The 23,069-nt window shown below is 58.6% G+C and overlaps 1 protein-coding gene across 1 annotated transcript; it reads right to left on the bottom strand.

The window, feature by feature from the left end:
- Window positions 1-1,282: 1,282 nt before the first annotated feature.
- On the bottom strand, window positions 1,283-20,754 carry ABCA7 (ATP binding cassette subfamily A member 7; the record flags this gene model as incomplete). Its single annotated transcript, XM_081093184.1, has 45 exons — window positions 1,283-1,559; window positions 1,666-1,906; window positions 2,500-2,592; window positions 2,919-3,022; window positions 3,112-3,246; window positions 5,317-5,458; window positions 5,645-5,751; window positions 6,560-6,622; window positions 6,697-7,019; window positions 7,373-7,496; window positions 7,584-7,728; window positions 8,030-8,145; window positions 8,370-8,547; window positions 8,819-8,988; window positions 9,075-9,252; window positions 9,372-9,404; window positions 9,611-9,898; window positions 10,084-10,182; window positions 10,262-10,386; window positions 10,575-10,729; window positions 10,814-10,918; window positions 11,083-11,143; window positions 11,343-11,545; window positions 11,861-11,933; window positions 12,024-12,208; window positions 13,426-13,563; window positions 13,792-13,931; window positions 14,031-14,162; window positions 14,944-15,115; window positions 15,329-15,439; window positions 15,691-15,892; window positions 15,979-16,200; window positions 16,336-16,558; window positions 16,907-17,083; window positions 17,670-17,887; window positions 18,044-18,211; window positions 18,431-18,547; window positions 18,718-18,845; window positions 18,926-19,130; window positions 19,364-19,444; window positions 19,775-19,851; window positions 19,969-20,102; window positions 20,190-20,331; window positions 20,508-20,601; window positions 20,689-20,754. The coding sequence occupies 45 exons, from the start codon at window positions 20,752-20,754 to the stop codon at window positions 1,404-1,406; spliced, it is 6,549 nt and encodes a 2,182-aa protein (XP_080949310.1). The 3' UTR covers window positions 1,283-1,403.
- Between the last annotated feature and the right edge of the window lie 2,315 nt (window positions 20,755-23,069).

Consider the following 23,069-nt stretch of genomic DNA (forward strand, 5'->3'; position numbering starts at 1 on the left):
CGCCCCCTGTTGGCATGGTGGGGCACAAGGAAGCACAGGCTGACTGTTCAGACGCCGACCCTTATTCAGACACACCCAGATGCAGGCAGGAGTACACGACAGGGGCAGGGGCAGCACAGGGGCACCGAGCCATGGGCTCAGTGACATGGGAATAGACTCGCTCTCGGGCACAGTGACATGCAGGGACACGGATGCACACGCATGCTCAGACGACAAAGCTCTGCAGATGAAATGGATGACCTGGAGCTTTGCAGTCAGACCTGGGACACAGGCACCCTCCCTCCAGTCCCCACCCTATGTCCCTGGCAACCCCTCACCTTCGTAGGCCCAAGGGCCTGGGCTCCACAGGGCATAGCAGGTCACTCCCTCAGCCTGGCGTCTGCACTGGCCTTGGCTCATCTCCCTACCCCCATGCCCCACCCTACCTTCCAGGGACACACAGGCTGATCGTGGACATGCTGGGTAGCAGGGTTGATGACACTCCTGAGGCCACCCCGCACCTCCTCACATCCTGGTATCAGCCATGTGTCCAGAACCCCGCCTACCTCCCTCTGCCCTCCCTGGACCCCCTTCTCCTCCCCCATGACCACCTGTTCTTTTGGAGCCTCCCCAGCCTGGGTCCTCTCCCCCACACTTCCAGAGACCCACCCCCCAACCCCCAACTCCCTTACCCAACACCAACCCTCACTGACCTCAGGCGGGAAGAGTGGATCTCCTGGGCACAGGGCATGTGGGCTGCAGCTCCTTATGCCAAACCCAGCCTCCAGGCCCAGGCCCATCTGCACACCCAGCCGAGAAGTCCCTTCTGCCCACCACTCATTGCTCCAGGGGCCAAGACCAGGTGGTAGGGGCAGACTGGCTAGCTGGCGAGCTTCCGGCCTGGGCAGCAAGCCTGAGGTCCCGATATCCCAGCCCGACTCCCTCCCACCCCCACTGGACTTCTCTAAGCTGCTCTGGACATTCCCACGCCCTGCCTCATGCCCACTTCACGGCCAGGCACTCACTGGGACTGTCCTCAGGCACCAGACCCACGTGGGCACTAGGGACCCTGGGACTAGTGTCCAGGTTCTATGAAGCCCACATGAAACCCACTTCCCAGGCCCACCAGACGCCTTCCCAGCTGGGGGTCCAGGCAACTGGAGCTGGGTTCTCGCCTGCGCCCTATGAGTTGCATGTGTCCACAAGCCCATGCATGCACACACTCCAGCTGGATCCAGATGAGTGCACAGAGCCATCTGTGGACACACGTGCAGCCCAGCACACAGACATACGTGCACAGTTTCACAGGATAGCTTCTTTTTATTTCCTCCGGCAGAACAGGCCCTCTGGGAGCCAGCTCCAGGCCCTCTGTCCTGCCTTTGTCACTCCCAGGGCCTCCCTCCAGCCCCACAGAGGAGGGAGGCTCAGAGCACGGTCTCCGTCATGCGGCGGTCATCCAGGAACCGGGTGAGGAGTTTGGGGACCTGTGGGCCTAACCCAGGGTCCACCCCCACGCCTGCTTCCTGGTGATCCGCCTCGGTCTGCTCCTTGCCCTGGTTCTCAGAGAAGTACAGGAATACCTAGCAGGTGGGTAGCCCGAGGGAACAAGAGGGGAAGTCAGCTTGAGAGCCCGGCCCCAGCCCCACCGTGGCCTCCAGCCCCTCCCAGGGCGGGCGCTTTGGGCACCTCCTCCAGGGTGGTCTGGTTCACTGAGAAGTCCTCCACGCCTTGCTCTGCCCCGTGTGCAGCCAGCTCTTCAAAGACATGCGCTAGGGTGCAGCGCCCCCCTGGTGGCAGCTGGAAGCGCAGGCGACTTCCGTGAGCCTCCCGCAGCTCGGCCCCTGGGAACGCAGCTGCCACGAAGGCCATCACTGGCTCAGACTTCCCCGTGGGCACTCGCAGGGTCAGCGTGTGGCCAGCACCGAATCTGGTGGTGAAGAGGGGGGTGGTGAAGGGAGGGTGGTGGGAGGTCATGGGGGATGGGGGATTGTGAAGGCGGGAGTTGTGGGGGTTGGGGGAGGGGGAGGACACACCTACAGCCCAGCCCACCCATCCCACCCTCCTCCTCTCTTCTGGCCCCGCCCTCAATGCCAGGCCCCTCTTGACCCCCTACCCAGCACACGTGACCCCAACCCTGCTCCTCCATGTCCTTTAACCAGTTGACTGCCACGCATCCCCACTGCGTCTATAGACGCTTGTGGCGTACAAAGGGTTAAAATGCTCATTCCCTTCTCCAACCCTTCCTCTCCCACGGCTCCACCTCCACCTGACTCCCCTACTCAGCTGACCGTCCTCACCTGACTCCCCTACTCAGCTGACCCATGGGCCCACCCTTACCCATAAGACTCCAGCCCACCTGGCCCTGCATGCCCCCTCAACATCTCCCCTGGACAGTCCATGACCCTCACCTCCTCCCCTGTTAGAGCCAAGCCAGCCCTAACCTTAGTCTCTCTTCTGGCCCCACCCTCCTCTAGCCTCTTCCTGCCCCAACACCAGCCCTTGAGGGCTGGCCCAGCTCACCTGCCCTTGAGGTGCTGCGGGCTCCCCAGGCAGTGGAACCGCCCATTCACCATGATGGCCAGGCGCGTGCAGAGTGCCTCACACTCCTCCATGCTGTCAGGGCCAAGTGCTGTGAGCTCCGGCCCGGCCCAGACCACCCACCCTCCCGGCCGGGGCCAGGCTTCCACTCTGAACACGTGCAGCTGGGCCCAGACCGCTCAGTTCCCGGGTTTGCCCTGTGTCCTCACACCCGCCCCCGGGTCAGGACCACCCATCCCGTGTAGCCCTAAGCCCTGAGTGACAGCCTCTCACTGGGGTCTGCCTCGCTCCCCAGAGCCTGGAGGGGGCGGGGGGGGGGGGGATGAAGGTGGGGAGTTGTGGGGGTTGGGGGAGGGTGACTAGACACCCTGACCCACAGCCCCGACTCACGCAGGGCCCACCTGTGCGAGGTGAGCACCACGGAGCGGCCCTCCCGCACCACAGCCAGGAGGCTGTTCCAGAGGAAGCGCCTCGCACTGGGGTCCATGCCGGTGGTTGGCTCATCCTGGGGGGAGGCAGGGGGAGACTCAGTAAGACTGGCCCTGCCCCGCCCCGCCCCGCCCCACCCTCACCCAGGCCTCAGTGCACACCCACCAGAAAGACCATCGTCGGATCTCCCACCAGGGCCACAGCTGTTGCCAGTTTCCGCTTGTAGCCGCCGCTGTAGGTACCCACGGGCTGGTCGGCATAATGCTGGAGCCCCAGGTTCGCCAGGCTCAAGCTTACTGTCTGTGGGCAGGCGGGGGAGGGGAAGTGTGACTGTGGGAGGACCAATTAAAGTTGAGGGGGCCAGAGTAAGCAGGGAAGGCCAGTTAGCACGGAGAGCCAGAGTTAGCGTGGGGGGGCGCGAGTAATTGTGGGGGACCAGAGTCAGAAGGGGGCCAGCGTGAACGTGGAGGGACCAGGGTAAGCAGGCAGGACCAGAGTAAGTGTGGGGACCCAAGTGAGCAGGGGGGACCAGAGTGAGCCAGGAGGGCTAAAGTGAACTGGGGGTGGGGCGGCAGATGAACAGGGGGGGCCAGGATGAGGGTGGGGCCAAAGTTAACAGGAGGATCAGCGTGAGCAAGGTAACCAGAGTGAGTGGGGGACCAATGTAAGGAGGGGACCAGAGTGAATGAGGGGGAACCAGAGTGAGCAGGGGGGCCAGAGTTAACGTGGGTGAGGGAGCCTGAGTGGTGGGTCCGTGTGAGCCAGGGGGATCCCGCGTGTATGTGGCAGGGATCAGAGTGAGTGTGAGGGACCAGAGAGAACAGGGCGGACCAGAGAGAACTGAGTAGATGGGGCCCTACCAGGTAGCTCAGTTGGTTAGAGCATCGTCCCAATAAACCACGGTTGTGGGTTCAATACCCGGTCTGGGTACACATGAGAATCAACCAATGAGTTGGTAGAGAAAACTGGTAAATCCACCCACCGATTTTTGGAATGTCTCTAGCTGGGTACATTTTTTCTTCTCTTCATGTAGTTACAGAGGTACCTAGTTTATATAGCTGGTATATTGTGCGCTGCTTGCTGGAAAGTTTAGTTTGGGCTCAGTTTGCTGGGGGTTGGATGGAGTGCTAAAACTACCTTTCTCCTAAAACACTAGCCGGTTGCTCAGTGTTAGATCGTTGGCCTGAAGACTGAAGGGTCGCTGGTTCAATTCTGGTCAAGGGCACGCATCTCAGGATTTTAGGCTTGATCCCCAGCCAAGGAGGCAACCAATTAATGTCTCTCTCTCTCTCTGTATCTCCCCCTCCCTTCCACTCTCTCTAAAAATCATTGAAAAAAATATACTCAGGGGAGGAATGACAAAAAAAAGAACTCACAAAACACTCGACAGGCAAAGGCAGGTAAGGGGGAGGAAGGAATGGTCACACTTGTACTTCAGAGAAGTGTGGTGCACCAAGCCTATGGGAAAATGTCATTCTTCAGGGGGGTAGGTGTGGTAGCAGGTGGATTCATTCTTGCCAGGTATTCATTCCTTCATGTACACATCTGACAGGTATTTATTGATTGCCTACTGTGTACATGTTACTGTGCCCTACGATGCCAGATTTCATACTCAACCAGTTCTGGATCCAAATATTAATAAAATAGACTTTCTCCTCTTAAATAAAAAAGAATCAACTAATGAGTACATAAATAAGTAGAGTAACAAACCAATGTTTCTCTCTCTAAAATAAATTTTGAAAAAAGTGAGCAGTGAAAATGGGTGGAACCACGTTAGGAGGGGGCCAGAATGAGTATGGGGGGTCAGGACGAGAGTGAATGGGTAGGGGGGGCGTTGGGGGCCTTTGGTGGATCAGAGTGAATGTTGGATGACCAAAGTGAGGGTGGGACCAGGTGGGGGAAGCACAGTGAATGGGTGGAACCTCCTCAGGGCGGGACCAGAGAGAGGACAGGAATGGAGGGGCTAGGGCGAGAGGGAAGTAAAGGTCAATAAAGGGGGCAGGACCAGAATGAGAACAGGGTGGGACTGACACGTGGGTTGGGGCCACAGTGAATGAAAGATGGGACCTGACCCAGGGGCAGAAAGGCTCAAAGTCCTCAGTCAGAGGTGGAGTCATGGAGAGTGGAGACAGGAGAGAAGGGGCAGCTTCTGAGAACCGGGGGGGGGGGGGGGGGGGGGTCCCCCAGAGCAGGGAGGTGGCAGATGCAGCTTGCAGCTTGGATGACAGTGGAAAGCACAGTAGACCCACACGGATGTAGGAGCTGGGGGAGGAGAGAGAGGGCCAGTGGACCTGGGCTGCAGGCATGGCCAAGCAGAGCCAGTGTGGGCAGGGAACCAGAGGTCCCAGTAGAATAAGGGGCAGCGGTCACCTCGACAATCTTGGCCTCGGGGATACCACGCAGACGTGCAAACAGCTCCACGTGCTCCCGGCCTGTCAGCAGCTCAAAGATGGCATCCGACTGAGGACAGTAGCCCGTGCGACAGAGCGCTGCGGCTGGTTCCCGAGTCACGCTGAGGATAGAGGACGAGGGGCTCAGGGAACTGGCTAGGCCCCAGGCATGCTGGGGCAAACAGGGGTCTCATTCACCACCCAAGACCACTCTGTTAAGGGACAAGGGTGTCTCCGGGCCCACCCTGTCCATGTTTGGGGGTGTGGAGGCTCACAGCCTGCCCCACCCCTACCCAGAAGCCCCTTACCTGTGGCCTGCCAGTATGACCTCGCCGCTGCTGGGCAGTATGTCCCCAGTCACCATGCGAAATGTGGATGTCTTCCCTGCTCCATTCACGCCCAGCAGCCCAAAACACTGCAATGGCACCCACAGAGGGAGTTCGACAAGCAAGGCCTGAGTCCCTGTGCCCCAGCACTTCTGATTCGGGTGGATTTCTAAGTTTCTGTGTGCGGGGCTGTGAGCAAGGGAAACTCCTGGGTGTGTGGGGAGGCAGAGGCTTTTGCTCAGCAAACAAGGGTTGTTGGCACATGGGATGTGTTTAATCAATCCTGGAGCACAGTAGGCATCCTACAGCGATTGCTCCATTCATAGAGGGCACAAGATTTCCAAATATTTCCTGCCATATGGGGAGTACTCAGGCTGGGTGCACAGTCAGCCCAAGGCGGAGAGGTTGGCTAGCACACAGTAATTACTTCATAACGGTTCCTGGCGCATGTGTGGACAACCGATAGGTGCTCAATAATGAATATGCTTGTCCTCAGTAGGGGCTTACTAATACCTTATTGTACACAGGAGGGTTCAATAAATGTAAGCATGCAGTAGGAGCTTAATGAGAGTTTGTTGGCTCAAAATAGGAGCTCAAGAGGTAGGTATTCAATAAAGGGCAGTGGGGCCCAGCCAGTGTGGCTCAGCGGTTAAGCGTCGACTATGAACCAGAAGGTCACGGTTTCATTCCCGGTCGGGGCACATGCCCAGGTTTCGGGCTCAGTCCTCAGTAGGGGGCATTCAGAAGGCAGTCAATCAATGATTCTCTCTCATCACTGATGTTTCTCTCTCTCTCCTTTCCTCTCTGAAATCAATCAATCAATCAATCAATGGCAGTGGGTGCACAGTAGGGCAATCTCTCACTGCACCTGCACCAGGACCTCTATTCTGGACTCACCTCACCGGGGGGGATCCCCAAGCATAGACGGTCGACAGCCGGTATCTTCTGCCAGGGGTACACCTGGGAGAAGTGCAGGACCCTGAGAAACGTGAGTGGGCCAATGGGAGCCCCCCCACCTAGCACCCTGCACCCACCTTGGTTAGGTCCCGCAGCACCAACACGTCACCCTGGGTGGCCCCTTCAACCACCCGCTCCCGCTCCCGAGCCACATCCTCATCCTCCTTTCCCAGTGGAAGCAGCGGTCTCAGCTTGGGTCTAGGAACAGAGACATCAGTGGGCCCAAAGCTGGACCCCAGCCCCTGCCACCCTTCCCTGGTCCCCACTGACTGTGGCAGGAGGCGGGTGCGGTGCTGCAGCAAAAGTGTAAAGAGGAGGAAGAGGGGCCCCTGTACCACCATGGCCAAGAGGTTCTTGCCAACCACCTCCCAGTGCAGGGGCGACTGGAATCGCCCATCTCCTGTGGGAAGAGGAAGGAGAGACTGGGTCCTTGGAGGGGCTTGGCTTCTGAGCCCCTTTTCATCTAAGTCACCTTCAGTTCTTAAGGGATCAGAAACTGGTTAGGCCACTCAACTGGGGTCTAATTGTTATAGAAAACAATGATATCACCACCTCCCTTATTTAGGGCTTTAGACTTCTTGTGATATAACCCAAGATGGAATTAGCTTTTGTGGCTGCTTTTCTGAATCTCTAACTTGAGCCAAACTTGGGGCCACCTCAGCCCTCCAACTCTCTTCCTGGGGTCTGCTGTTTATCCTTACCCTGTATAACTGATTCTTGGCTGACACTCCCCACCTGGAGGAAAGTTCTCACCTAAGAGCTCAAAGACATCAGCCATGGCCTGATTCCTCACCATATCGATGAGCCCCCGACCCAAGCAGAAGTGGGGGAAGATAAGGAAAACCTGTTTCAGGATCCGGCTCACATTCTGCAGTTTCTGCGCAGGGGCAGGAAGGAGGAGGTGGGTCAGAGGCCAAGGCCCCAGCCCCACCCCAGCCTGAGGCCTAGCCTTTCAGAGTCCCACCTGATCAGAGAAGAGCTCAAGCACAAAGGTGGCCATGCTGCCATTGATGCCAATAAATAGGTTGATGCAGGTGAGCACCACGTAGGCCGTGCTGGGCACAGAGAAGAAGAAGGAGGCTGGATACATGAGTGGTGTGATCGACCAGCTGCAGGGAAGCAACAGGAGTTGCCTGGTAACCACACAGATGGGGGCTGAGTAGCCCTGAGAGGAATACATATCTTCCCTCCCATAGTCTGCATTGTAGACCTATATTAATATGAGTTGGGACAAGATGAGCTTTTAAGGCCACTCTGACACCCCACTGAATTAGATCTCACTTGGAGTTACCTCAGACCCCATATTCTTTCTTCTCCTTGGGAGCTACTGCAGAGTCCCATTTCCCTCAGCAGTATTGGGGAAGGGGGTGTGGTCAGTAAGAACAGGCCCTGAGGGTCTGGGGGCCTCACCCATATAGTATTAGCAATAGCAGGAGGGCAGGCAGGTTGGCAGGGGACACATATGCCTTCCGCTGAAAGGCCAGAAATATGAGCACCACGATGCATGCTGGCACCAAGTAGTTACACTGCATAGGAGACGGCAGTTACCCCATCAGTGTGCAGGGTTGGGAGCTGCCATCCTTAGCCCTGTAACCCACCCTAACCTCTCTGCATTCTTCTCGGTATCAGGACATGAAGTCCCACAATCCCCAAAACTTCACCCCAGGCATCCTGGACAAGTCCCTGCCCAGAGGGGCCAGAAGGGGAATAGCAGCAGTTGGGCCCCCACCCCTCTGGGGAGTCCCCGCACCATGTCCCAGAGAAAGTTGCCAAGCCAGTAAAGAGTGGGGGATAGGCCCCCCATGAACTGCAGGTGTTTGGCTCGGGTGACACGCTCCTCAATGAGGACAAGGATGAAGCTGGCCGGGATGAAGGACATGGCGAAGACCACGCAGATGGAGACAAGCACGTCCACTGAGGAGGCCATCCTGGGGGCAGAGGCACATGAGCTGCTCAGGGCAGAGCTGCATTCCAGTGATGGAACCAAGATCCACAGGGCCGGTTCCAGCCATTTGGGGATGAGGGTGGCTGGGTCATTAGGCAGGGAGAGGTTTCACAAGTCTCCAGTAAGATAAAGGTTTATGTGATGAGTACACATGGGCCATTGGGGGAGACTTGAGCCCCCCTGAACCCCTCCCATCACCCAAAATTAACAGGGAAACTGAGGCGGGAGAGAATATGCAGGGCAGGAAGACTCACAGGGTGGCCTTAGATAGCTGCTCCTTAGTGAGGTTCAGGGGGTGGTTGAGTGTGGTGATACTGTGAGCATGGCGGGTGGGGCCTGGTGGCAGGCGGGCATGTAGGAGGGCATTGTGGGCTCGGTTGACAAAGGCCACCATGGCATGCCAGCCCTTGTTGTTGAACCAGATCTAAGATGGGGTCAAGGCCGAGGGTTAAGGGTGACAAAGTCAGCCCTGCCCCCACGAGCCACCTGTCCACTACCCCCAGTTCCCACCTTGAGGCTGTGCTGAGCATCCAGGCCATGAGCCCACGCTATGAGGTTGTTCAGGAAGCGGTCGACGGCCCCGCCAGGTTGGGGGCTCAGCAGCACACGCAGCACCTCCAGTGAGCGCCCCACCTCACGCCCTGAGGTTAGGCCCACATCTGGGGGCCCCAAGGAGATGCCCCCGTACCTACGGGACATTGGGGGCAGGGAGGGGCAGCTGAGGGCCAGCAAGAATGGAATGGGAGAGCCCACGAGTGGAACGACACGGATGCAGGAAGGGAACCCAAGGCAGAGGCCCCTCCTCACCTGACCTCATCCACCCATTTCTTAGTCTTCAGGCTGAGAGAGAGACAGACAAAAAGACAGAGATGTGAGTGAGACAGAGTGCAAGATGCTGGAAGGTCTGGTGAGACAGCGAAAAGGGGGTTGGGCAGGGAGGGCACTCAAGCCCAGGCGTCCACCCTGACCTCCCTGGGGACCAGACCACCTCCTTGACCTGAGGACCCACACAACAGCCAGGCACACCAAGTCCTCCTGCTGCTCACCCCTGGTGCACTAGGCGTGGGTAGGTCTTGACCAGAAAGTCAGACAGGTTCCGGCCCGTCAGGTTCTGCACAATTTCGCCTGAGTCAGTCAGAGCCTGAGGTGGTGGGGGGCCCCCAGCTGCAGCTGGGCAGTTGGGCAGCAGGTGGCGGGTGCCAGCCTGGCTGCACTGGCAGGCAGGGGATGGAAACTCCGGGGTCCAGTTGCCACTGGCCAAGACCTCCGCCACTTCTGTGGGAATCTTGGGCACGGAGAACCAGCAGACGGTGGGCTGCATACACTTGGGGGGCCTGTGAAACGGGGCAGAACCGTGGGCATGCAGCTTCCAGGGGGGGCCGGAACATGGAGTCTCCCGGGTCCCAAGAAGGCATAGAGGGTGCCTGCTTGAGACCTGGGCACCCCTGGGCCCACTGGCCAGAGCTCAGATAGGGAAGCCAAGGCTAGAAAAGAGCTAGGTCCAGGCTGAGGAACTCACCTTTGGGAGCTGTTATGCAAGTAGGGGTTCTCCAATCCTGCCTCCTCCAGCAGTGCCTCCAGTAGGCGGGCACCCTCGGGGCTCCCTGGAGCATCCTCACTGTGGGGGGTGCAGGGTCAGGGCTGCATCCATGGGTCTCTGGTCCTCCCACCACCAGCTCCCTCTTCTCTGCACCAACCTGAAGAAGGATACCTGGGCGCCATACATGCTGGGACTGAGCTGCAGAGCTGGGTAGTACTGGAAAGGCGGCACGATGAGGCTGAACATCAAAGCCAGGGCCACAAACAGGGCAGGCAGCAGGATCTGAAGGATCGGCATTAGCTGCCCTCCCCACCTACCCACCAGTCTCGCCACACCTTTTCCTGCTCCCACTCTACAACCATCCGTGGCTCCCCAGTGCTTTCAATAAAGGCGTGCAGGGCAGGGGATATGCCTGGGGTTAGGCAGTTGAATTAGGCCGAGTATCCTCCCTAGTGTCCATCCCCTTTCACCTGTGAGAACAGACCACGGCGGCTACGGGAGGCAAGCAGAAAGCGCTTGAGAAGCAGGGCTCGGAGCTGCTGGCAGGTCAGTGTCCAGCCCTGTACCCGGCCCACGATGTCCGGCCCAGAGACCTGCAGGGCCTGTGTCTCTGGGGCAGAGCCAGCTGTGGGGATGGGAGGGTCAAGTGTTCGTGCTTTGGGGACTGGGAGAGGCCATGGTGCCACAGGGTCAGGGTGGGGCAACTCACCCAGGTCCCTATCCTCCAGGGCTGACTCCTCTGGCAGAATCCTGAGCCCCTGGGTCACCTTTGGTTGAGTAACGTCTACACGGGGGTGTTGTCTGTGGCGACCATCTGTGGGACCACCAGGGGACCAGGTCAGGGGGCACAGATGAAGGGGTTCAGGAGTCAGAGATGGAGGTCAGGGTTATGCCTTGGGCCAGACTCAGCCAGGAATTGGGACTTGGTATAAAGTGAGGTCCAACTCTGGGCCAGTGTTAGGGGTCTAGGACAGAGACCTGCAGCCGCACCCTCTGGGTCTGTGTCCACAGCACAGGCTTCCACCACCTTCAGGAAGATCTGGGGAGACAGAATAGGGGGCTCAAAGCCTGAGGATCCACAGGAGGGAGCCAGGGACTCAATCCCCTCCAATCCTCAGTTTCTCCAAGGGACTCCAAGTCTCCAGGCATCCACCAGGGCCCTGCCTCCTCCCTGGAGTGCTTGCTGTCGATAAGCAGACTCCTCCTCATTCCAGGCAGCCCTCCCCCAGCAGCCGCACCTCCTCGAGGCTGGTGTCAGAGATCCCATAGCCGGTCAGCCCCAGCTCCCCCAGTCGCTGGTCCAGCTCATGGAAGAGCTTGGCGAAGCTGCCATCCAGGGCTCCCTCATAGGGCAGCACCAGCAGCAGCTCATGCGATAGGTCCTCGACCACCCGTGCCCCGGGCACCTGGTGCTGCACCACTGCCAGCAGGCGGGGTGTACCTGGGTGAGCAGGGGTGCGTATCAGGGGCCCTGGCTCCTGCCTCACCCGTCTCATCCCAGCCTCCCTGGGGAAGGGACCTGGGTGACTCACAAGGGACTGAGCCTGTGGACAGAGGAGGTCAGGGTTAAGCACCTGAGGGCAGGATTTGATCTGGGATCAGAGCTGGAGTGCACCCAAGGTCAGAGGTCAGAGGTAGGTTTCTGGGCTCAGCCCAGGGTCAGGGTCCAGTCTGGGGTCATAAAGCCCTGTTGCCCTGAACCAAGCCACTGCCACCCACCGTCCCCTCCCTCTGGTTCTCCTACCCCAGCCCTCACCAGCCCTGCTGCCATGACTGCCCAGCTCCCTCTCCTGCCTGGCATCCACGCTGTCCTTCAAGTCAGTGTCACCCTGCAGGCAGAGGGGCACCAATTGACATTGCCTTTGGGGCTGGATAGAGCCATCAGGGGTTGGGGGTCGAAGGTCAGCCCCAGCCCTTACCTTTGTGCTGGTGGCCAGGGACTGGGGACCCTTCGCCAACCTCAGGTAGTAGCCAGATCCCAAGCGACGGCGCAGGAAGAGTGGGGAGCCACAGCAGCGTAGGCGGCCCCCTGCCACCACTGCTATCCGGTCTCCCAGTAGCTCCGCCTCATCCAGGTGGTGGGTAGAAAGGATCAGTGTGCGACCTGGGCATGGGAACCCAACATACATGTATCATCAGGGCATCCGGTCTTTGCCTATGTTGTAGCCTCTGACAAGAATTGCCTGCCCCATGTGGCAAACTCCTACTCATCTCTCAAAACCCATCCCTGTCCGCCAGCAAGGCTCAGTGGTTGAGCGTCGACCTATGAACCAATGCCCGATCAGGGTACATGCTGGGTTGTGGGCTTGATCCCCAGTGTGGGGCATGTAGAAGGCAGCCGATCAACGATCCTCTCTCATCATTGATGTTTCTCTCTCTCTCATCCTCTCCCTTCCTCTCTCTAAAAGCATTAATAAAAACATTTAAAAACAAAACAAATAAAAAAAACTACATCCCTAACACTTCCTCCTGAGAAGCCTTTTCTCCTTGTCAGAAACCTTTTTTAAAAATATATGTATATTTTTATTGATTTCAGAGAAGAAGGGAGAGGGAGAGAGAGATTGAAACATCAATGATGAGAATCATTGATCAGCTGCCTGCGCACCCCTACTGGGGATCAAGCCCGAAACCCAGGCATGTGCCCTTGACCAGAATTGAACCCGGGACCCTTCAGTCCTCAGGCCGATGCTCTATCCACTGATCCAAAGCAGCCAGGGATTTTGTGAGAATTTTTATAAGCCTTTATTTGAGCCAAACTGAGTACATATGCCAGGGAGCTTGCCAGGGAACAAGGACTCAAATGTTCCTCTCCTGTTTTTTAGTCAAGCTAGTTTCCCAGTCGGCAGAGCCTTTGAAGACATCCAGTTAAAACTTTGCACCCTTGCCCTGGCCGGTTTGGCTCAGTGCATAGAGTGTTGACCTGCGGACTGAAAGGTCCTAGGTTCGATTCTGGTCAAGGGCACATGCCCAGGTTGTGGGCTCGATCCCCAGTGGGGGGGGGGGGTGCAGTGCAGGAGGCAGATGATCAATGACTCATCATCGATGTTTCTACCTCTCTCTCCCTCTCCTTTCCTCTCCGGGGTCAATGAAAGTAGATTAAAAACAAACAAACGCGGGTGGGGGTGAGGGCATGAGCGGGGGGTGCGGATAATGTGGGGATAAGGACACATATGTAATATCTTAATCAATAAAAAATATATTAAAAAACAAAACAAAGAACAAACAAACCACTTCAAGCGGCAACCCGCAGAGAACAACCAGAAACCTTTTCTGGCCCCTCAAGCAGAATCCAGGCGAACCTGTGCTGCCCCCAACTCTTACCTTCCCGGTATTTAAGCAGCAGCTCCCAAATGCTGCGACGGGAAGCAGGGTCCACACCAGCTGTAGGCTCATCCAGGATAACGACTCGGGAGCCACCCACAAAAGCAATGGCCACTGACAGCTTTCGTTGCATCCCTCCTGGGCGGGGACAAGGGCCTGGATTTCAGCGCGACCCCCCAGTCTTGAACAGGGCTGCCTCCCCTTTCCATGCCCCTTTCCTCACCCACCTTGACCTCAGCACCTGGCTTACTCTGGGTGCCCCAGATCTCCTCTGGCTGCCTACTACCCTTGGCTAAAGTCCCAGCCCCCTCTCCAGCTTCATCTCCACCCACCGGACCTGGAGGCCCCTCCCCCGGCTGGGCTCACCTGAGAGGTGGCGCGTCTGTGCGTGCCGCTTGGGGACAAGCCCTACATCCCGCAGCAGAAGGTCCTGCTCTGGGCCCACGGCAGCCGCACTCAGACCCTTCAACCGACCGTAGAACCAGATGTGCTCGTCCACAGTCAGCCTGCAGCCACAGGCAAAAACAGTGGCCACCATAGCAGGCGGGGTCTCAGAGGACACCCAGCCCCTCCCTCCGCTGTACCCCAGGCCTCTCAGGACTCACATGTCAAACAGCACATTGTACTGAGGGCAGACGCCCAGGTGGGGCCGGATGGCTGCCATGCCGGACTGGACGTTATGGCCCAGGACATAGGCGGAGCCAGCAGTGGGTGGAAAGAGGCCACTCAGGATGGACCTGGGGGTGCAGGGGTCTCAGAGGAAACTGAGGCCCCCAAAGAAGGGGCACGAGCATGTATGGAGCCCTGGGGAGCCGGCACGGCCATGGCAGACTCAGCCCCAGGGCGCCTGATGTGCCATGCCAGCTCAGCCTGGTTCAGTGACCCTGAGTCGGCGGGGTGAAAGGATTGAGAAAAGACAGACAAGAGAATGAAAGCTGGGTCTCGGTGGGACGCTGCTCCCTGATGAGGAGACAGCGCCAGCGCCCACAGCCGTGTCTTTATTTCATAGCAGATGCCACGAGGCAGAGGAGGGGCTTGATCACGTTGTTTACAGCATTCTCGTGAGTTTCAACCTCACTTCACTACATGCACCCAAACTCTATCACAAGGCACGTGGGGCCACGTGTTCAGACCATCGGTTCAAGCTTACAACCACAACCTCAGCCGTTGGCTATGATTGTGCTGGGAGGGCCCGGCCCTCCAGCTGGGACTTGCAGTGGCAATGAGAGGACCCTGTCCTTTCATTAGTCGGAGGCTTGAACCTGGCCAAAACACTGTAGCCGCGCCCTATAGAGCACCTATTGCATGCCCAGGCCAAGGTGGAGTTATATCTCTATTTTATAGGAGGGAAATTGAGGATCAAAGGAAATACTTGTTACCTGCCCATCACGCACCCAAAGTGATCTGGGGGGATCACACTCCCAATGCAGAGATGGGAACCTTCTGGCCCCAGATGCCTTTCACTTTAACCAGATAAGCAAACAGGCCCAGGGGGGGTAAAAGGGTGTGGCCACTCACATTGTAGTTGTCTTGCCAGCACCGTTGGGGCCCAGGAAGGCGGTGATGTGGCTCTGGTAGAAGTCCAGGCTGAGCCCGTAGAGGGCCGGTGTTGGGTTGCCAGGAAAGCGCTTTTCTAGGCCCCGTATGGAGACCCCTGGAATCAGGCCGGACGGAGCCTCCTCCACCAGCTCTGGGGAAAGAGGGCAGTCAGCGGCGGAGCCCTTGGGCAGCCATTAGAACCTGTCTGTATAGTCAGGGACCTGTCAGGCTCCAGTTTACGGGAGGTAGGGAAGCCACCAGGGATGCGGAGAGCTGAAGGTGTCCAGAGATGGGGATCTGACTGGATTTTGGAGGGGCCTTAGGGTCCAGCTGGGGAAGCAGCTAGTAAGGCTTGTTTCCTCACCCTGTGGGTCCTGCCAGGCTGGGGGCAGGTCAGAACTCTTGGGGGGTCTAGGCCCAAACCAGTAGCTCCTCCGAAAGGGAAAGTTCCACGGTTCAGGGATCCCATACTGGCCTGGGGGAAGCAGTGCTCAGTTATCCTTTGAGCCTTGTTCCCCTGGAGGATTCCCGGCATCCAGGAAAGGAGGTGACTGGGAGACCCCGCCCACCTTCCCCAGGCTGTCCTCAAATGCAGCCACCTGGGTGCATGTGTCAGGAAGCCCCACCGTCTCACCTGGGAGGTCCCATCCTGAGCAGACCCGCCCCTCCGCCCAGCCTCCCTGGTACAGGGGAACACAGTCAGGAGTCCCTACTCATAGAGTCCACCTGGGCACACAGTCTCCAGGTACCAAGTGGTGAGACCATAGAGCACGGCATCCAGCAGCAGAAGGCCCGAGACCTGGGCCAGGCTGAAGACATCAGCTGCAGGCCCAGTGCCCATGTTGTGCCACTGTGCGCCCTCGCCTTGCTCCTCCAGCAGCGCCAGGCTCTCACAGCCGAAGCCAAAGGCCACAGGTGACAGAATGCTCTGCGGGTGGGGGTGGGGGCAGAGGCAGGTGGGTCAGAGAGTGAAGGCGGCGACCGTCCTGCGCCTCACCCCGGCCCAGCTCTCACCATGGCCACGCGGCCGCCCGCGGGCAGCTGGTCCCTCCAGGCCACGCACAGCACGTAGGGCAGATAGAGCACGAAGTACATGAGGCCCCCGCAGGCGGCGGCCAGGTTGGCCTGGGAGAAGAAGACGCTCAGCAAGAAGCTCTGGACCACCGTGGCCACAGCGAAGGCCGCCAGGAACAAGAAGAGAACGACCGGGTGGCTATAGGGGAGGATGTCCCCAAGCTGCAGGAGACAGAGGGGACTCGGATGAGACCCAGGTTTGCCCCGGGGTACGCACCCGCACAGGGCTCCTCCTGCGGTGACCCTCCTCTGCGTGCACACCCCCACCCTGCAGCCAGGAAGACATGGCACCCCCACCTTGAGCACCATCACCAGCAGTGCAGTGCTGAGAAGGAAGGGCCCAAGGCAGCTGAGGAACCAGCCCAGCCACAGCACAGCACGGCTGAGCCCCATGGCGTGCATGGTATAGCGCAGCCGCGTCTCCTTCTCCCGCACCAGGGCCTTCACAGTCAGTGACACTGAGTAGATCCAGGCCAGTGTCAGGAAGAGTGGCAGCGACCGGCTCAGCACACGCAGGAACCTGGAGCAGCAGGGGTGGAGGCTGGAGACCCTGTGCAGCCCCCATCTGACACTATGGTTCCCGCCCCACGATCCTAAGGCATAGGCAGCTATGGACATTTGTCCCTCTTATCCTCGGACCATTCATTCAGCCTAAGGGTCCCAGCCATCAGCATAGGCTACATTCTCTCTGTGCCAGGGGGCCCCAAACCCTTAGGGGTCCCTGTTCCTTCCTCTACAGGTCTCTGGGGGTGGCCCACCTAAGCCAGCTATTCACAGCCTTGACTTCATGAATGTTCCAAATGGAGACCAGCTCCCACCTGAGACCTGGTATCTGCAGCTGGGGAATGAGTGGGGAGGGGGCACTCACCCGTCATCCACATAGCACGGGTAGGGCATCTGCTGCAGGTAGAGGCTGGCACGGGGTGCATTGCCACTGAGCACACGCACTGCTGCATGCTCCAGCAGGTCCTGCAGGTACACGAAGCCACCCCACACATAGTGCAGGTCTGTCAGGGGGTCAGCTTCCGGGCCAGGTTCCCAAAACCTGCAAGGAGCACAGTAATTGGCTGCAGGAACTGGCTGGAAACACCACCCTCCACCCTGTGCCCATTTTACAAATTTAGTTCTGTCCACACCCACAGGCTCAACTACAGGCCTGGCCGGGGCTGCTACCCAATTGTCCTAACACCCACTCCCATGTACCAAAGAAGCCAAGGCGTTAAGCCCACCCACCAACCCCTTCAGCAGGCCCATTACACAACCTAGGCCCCGCCAACCATCGACCCCCAATTGGTCTAAGGGAGTGGTTCTCAACCTTCTGGCCCTTTAAATACAGTTCCTCATGTTGTGACCCAACCATTAAATTATTTTCGTTGCTACTTCATCACTGCAATGTTGCTACTGTTATGAATTGTAATGTAAATATCTGATATGCAGGATGGTCTTAGGCGACCCCTGGGAAAGGGTCGTTCGACCGCCAAAGGGGTCGCGACCCACAGTTGGTCTAAGGAATCAATCAGACTCTGCCTGCCTGGTCTCTAATGGGTGATGAGGGATGAGTGATGGGCCGAATGCCCTGGCCTCATCCATCATGCTCTTGGTCCCACTTCAACACATGGCCACACTCCCACCTGTCCCTGATCTTATTGGTTTTGACGACATTGTCAATGTCCATGCGGATCTTGATGCGCACGTGGCCTGGGCCGCGGAGCAGCTCTTCATCCCGGGAATCATTGGGGCCCAGGAAGACAACCCCTGCCCAGAAGCGGTGCTCGGCAAGCAGCTCCAGAGCCCGCTCTACCAGGGCCGCCTCTGAGGGTGCTGCCTCCAGCTTGTCCAGGCTCACGCACTGGAGAGGGTACAAGGCCTGGGTCAGAGGGGCCCTGGTCCTGTCCTGGACCTTAGGGCTCAGCCGGGCTTTCTCCCAGGGCAGGGCCCACCCCTCCAGCAGATCCCCCCACAGGACAGGCTAGCTCTCCCCATTCCCAAGTGGATGGCCTCTCACCTCCATAGCACGGCCCAGTATGCCCACCAGAAGCTCCACATCTGCATAAGCTTCCTGCCAGTTATAGCCACCGCTAGAGGGATCCAGAAAGGCTTGAAGAGCCTCCTCCTGGTGCAGGCCTCTGGGTCCTGGCTGCCTCTTTCCTTTGTTCTGAATTTGCAGGAGCCTCTGGGGAATGGCAAGGGAACGTGGCGGTCTGCACGGGGCACTCCTTGTCTTGTTACCCCTCTTCCCATCCCTGGGGCCTGTCCTCAACATGGAGGTCACATCGCACCTCCACACCCTGGCCCAGGAGGCCCTGACCTGCCTTTTGCCCTAATTCTCAGCAGGGGGTGATAAGACCGGGCAGGCTGTAGATAACTCTGTCACCCTCCGTTCTGGGCCCACCTGCAGCATGGCTATATTTGCACTGTCATTCAGGAAGTTGAAGAGCTGGGGTCCCAGCACCCCCCACACCTCCTGGAGATCCTTCAATACAGTCAGCTCCTGGAAGGTCCGGTTCACCTGGGGGAGGCAGGAGCCCAGGTCAATGCCATGCTCACCCATTCACGACCCGTCTTCTGACAGAGGACCCCTGTCCACTTTTTTCTCCTCCACTTTGTTCCATCCTTCTCTCAGGCCTGGCCCTCATCCCCTGAGCTGAGGAAGGGACCAGGGACCCCTCCCACCCTAACCTGTGCCATGAGCTGCCGAGTGAAGGGTGTGTCAGGTGCAAACAGCAGTTTCCCCAGAACCAGTGGCTTCAGGCGCCTCCAGAGCAGCTGCATGTCCAGGATCCCCATCATCTCAGCACAGGCAGGGCCTGGTCAGAGGTGCCATGAGGCCATGCCCCCACAACCACACTCCACTTCCCAAACTGGGCAGCCAAGGTCAATCACTCACTCAGGCCATGGTCAGGTAGGGCTGGCTCCTGCATCACCACCTCCTCCGGGTCACTGGCCTCATACCTGTTGAGGGAGGGCCTCCTAGGGACTCTAGGCCCCTTGTCCCCACAGAAGGCTTCTAACACTGCTTCCAGGGGGCCATCTGTCTGCCGCGGTCTCCGCAGTAGTGCCTGAAGCTCTGCCAGGCTGGGCAGCACCAGGAGCTGGAGAGAGGTCACCAGAGAGTGCTGGCAGTCCTCCCTCCAGCACAGCCCCACTGCCAATCCTTAACCAGGGCAGGACATCCCACCAGGAGCACCTTCTCCCTCTCTTTCTGCCCAAATTCCCCCCCAAAAATCTTACTCAAGGTGGGTACCAGGACTACCCTGTCACCTCCCCATCTGGCAGCCTGCCCCTCTAGTTTCCGGCATGGGGTGGAGGATGAGGAGCCTCTTACTTGCTGGGCTAAGTCCGCTGCTGCTTCCACAATGCTGCCCACTGACTCTTGGGCTTGGTCTAGCAGAGACCTCAGGGACTCCTGGGAAGAAAGATAACAGGGTGACAATGACCTTGTTTGAGGTCTCACCAAGAGGGCACTTTGCCAGGCAGCTTATACTACGGGTACAGACCCCATTTTATAAATGGGGAAACTGAGGCTCCAAGAGGCACTTGGACTTGCTCAAGGTCTCAAAGCCTAGAGTCCACCACCATGCCAGACACAGCCTGTCCAGGCTCCAGGGACAGACCAGACAAAAGCCCAGAGACTGGAATCAACTGCCCTGGGAGGGAGTCACCCGGCCTGAATGGGGCAGTGCCGGGACTTCCTGAGATCAGGGTCTCAGAGTCATTTCACCCAGCCCCACCTCACCCCTCGCAGCAGTGTTCCCAGCAGCTCAGTAGCCAGGGATGGTCTCTCCTGCAGCTGATCACTTGACTGGGGCCAAACTGTAGGAGGCACACAGGAAGCACAGGGTTAGGCAATGTTTAGCCTGAAACATCACCACCTGTGCCCATTTCACAGCCAGGCAGGCAGGTGGAAGCTCCAAGCTCACCACCACCTACCAGAAGACCCTGGCCTCCCACTTGCTCCTAGTGCAGTCCTTAACTTGGGCATCAGCTTCCCCAGGCTGGCCAGCATCCTGTGGGCCCTGGGGCTCCCCAGCATAGCACGGACATCTGCCAGGAGCCGGGAGACCCTGGGGACACAGAGAGGGCGGGAAGCAGGGGCTCAGTGGGCATCCCCGCACCCACCAGTGGCCTCGGGACCCACAGCGCTTGCTCACAGGGAGTCATTAAAGTTGTTGAGGACACCTGGCTCCTCACTGGGCGTGTGCCGAGGGAAGCAGGTGTTGTTCAGGTTGCAGATGAGACCCTGGAGCCAGGGCACGGTGCCTGCAGAGGGCAGCGGCTTGCCGGGGAAGTGGCCTGCGGGAATGCCAGGTGTTACGGGCCTTGTCAGAGTCTTCACCATGATCCCACTCAGCCATTTATTGGGTGCTGGGTCTGTGCTCTCTGGCGTTTGCTCACTGGGGCCCCGGTGCATAGGGTGACTCCCTTGCCTCCCCCGCTAGGAAAGCACCTGGACCCTGGAGGGGGCTTACATTCATGCTGCTCCAATGGGGGGTGGGAAGAGCGGACGGCCACCAGGATAAAGAAGAGGAAGAGAGGCCACAACAACTCCACCAGGAGCTGGATCTGGGGTAGAGAGAACAAGCCGGACAGTGGGGAACAGTGGGGAGCGCTTGGGCCGTGCCCAACCTGTCCCAAACGCCTGGGCGTTACCGGCTGCCTCTTGCGATACAGGAAATTCTTCCAAAGCAGCAGCATCAGCTGTGTCCAGAAGGCCATGGTGGAAACAGACAGGAGACAGGACCGCGGGGTCAGACTGAAGAATGTGCTGTGCAGCTGCGGGCAACTCCCTGTCCCTCTCGGAACTTCATTTCTCTATATCCCATTGTGCAGAATTTTCTGGACATCTGCTTAGAGCTAGGCAAACAGTAAGCACTTATTAAAGTGCTTACTCCCCGAAGGGAACCAATGGGAGCCCTGCCTGAAGTCATCCTTACATCTGATTGGTTGCCAGGGCTGTCACTCCCTGTAGTGCGGGTGGAAAAGGTTAGCAACTAATTATTGGGGGGCGGGGCCTCAGCGTAACTCTTTCATCACCAGGCTCTACCCTAAGCCCACTTGGGGGCCTCCAGATCCTGGCCTCCAATCTTATCCTTGACCAGGGGAAGGATCCCCCTCCTCTTCCCCAAGGATAATAGCAAAGTATTTACTGTGAACATTTACACGCCTGGCTGGAAGAGGGGGCAATTCAGGAGCCCAGAGACAGGCAGTCATCCAGCGGGAGGCGGACCCCCGCTCTACCTACCCCTCACGTATTATTTATCGCTCAGGAGACCCCCAAGATCTAGGAGAAGGGACAGTGATGGAGGCTCCTGGAACCAGTGATCCTGACCCCATCACTTGCTGTGCAGATGGGGAAACTGAGGTCGCCAGGAGGACAGGGCGTGGCCACAGCTCACATACAAAGGGGCTGCAGGTGTACCTCCCACCCCCACTCTAGAACGCTCCTTTACCTAAAGCGGGACCTGGGGGAGCGGCCTCCGTTTCTCCATTGGTACAGCGGGGGCAGGTGTGGAGGGGTTCCAACCAGGAAAGGGGCTGCAGGTGTACGTTGGCCACGCCCCTCTCAGGTGAGTCTAATGCCCAAACTTCCCCTTAAAAATTAATGGCCAATTCTGCCGTCCCCCAATACTCATCCGCAGGGAGCAAAGGTGAGTGAGAGCCTGGACTCCGCCCGCACCCCCTAGTTCCCAGGGAACCTGCCTCCGTACCACCCATCCCCACACCCGCACCCTCCTGGGGCTTCCTCTCTCCCGGGACCCTCTCACCGTCCCAGCCCCCAGCGTCAGCCGCCTTCGCTCTACCCAACAGCAGACCTGAAAGCGCGGCCCTTTAAAGAAAGGCCCCCTAGCGGGCGCCGGGCCCTGAACTTGTGGTGTCAGCACCTGGGGCGCCCCCTCCCCGCCCCCGTCCTCCGCCCCCTCCCCCATCCCCCCCCCCCCCCGCCGCCGCCCCCGCAGAGCCTGGCCTGTCTCCACCCACTGCTATTGGCCGCCGAACCGCCACGCACCGGCTGGGCCAGCGGGAGCGCCGCGCTCCGAGGAAGTAGGTGGGGTGACCGCAGGGCCTCGCCGAGCGGGTTTTCTAAAAAGGACCCCTCGCCTCCGGCTGCGCCCCTGTGAGGTGCGGCGGCTGCAGGCTTACCCCCCCGGGCCGGCCTCCACCCCCGCCGGCCGGGCTGCGGTACCGCCGCTCCCGGTCGCAGGAGACCGCTTTCCCCCCACTCTCCCCTGCAGGATCCCGGCCCTCGCCAGACTCGCCCGATTACCCTGAGACTGACTGTATTTGTCCATCAGGAAAAAGGGGCTTCTATTTATTCATCATTCATCCCACAAACAGTCGTTGGTCCCTGGGATGATACAAGTGATGGCAGAAAGGGGAGGGGGGCCCCAACATTCTAAGATTAGAGTCCTGGGGCCTAACGGTCACCCCGACTGTTTCCCACTCCGTTATAAAGTGGGTGTGTTTCACACGATCGTCAAGATGAAAGAAGGTGCTGGGAAGAGTGAGCAATGTGGGGGGAAGACTCTATGGAGGAAGGTGGTTTTGCAATTGGGGCTTTGCAGATGAATAGGAGTTTGTCGTCAGGGAGAGAACTCCAGGTAGAGTGAATGCACAAGCAAAGGCCTGGAGGTTGGATGCTGGCGCACTGGGTGGAGCCCCAACTCTGTGTGTGTGTGATGGAGGTGGCGGTTTGGCTTGAGTTCCCACCTTTCAGAACCAGGCAGGAGGTCCAGCCTCTTCCCCTATCCCAGGTCCTAGCCCTCAAATCATTTTTTCAACCCAGACTGATCTGTGCCCTTGGCCTCAGCTTCTTCTCCCAAGCTGTGAGGACCAGCTATCTGTCCCATTGTCCCACCCCCCAGGCCCCTCAGGCCCCCAGAAAGTGTCCCAAGCCAACACCTCCTGACTGCCAACTATCCCAGCACCTTCTTTTCCTTTCATTATTTTTTCCCTCCACCCTGCAGCTCAGGGCTCAACTCTTCCTGGCTAAGTTGGGCTCTTTGGGGCAATGGTCACCCGTTGGGGACTAG

Source organism: Myotis nattereri (genome assembly GCF_964212035.1).
Source record: "Myotis nattereri genome assembly, chromosome: 5".
Lineage (NCBI taxonomy): Eukaryota > Metazoa > Chordata > Mammalia > Chiroptera > Vespertilionidae > Myotis > Myotis nattereri.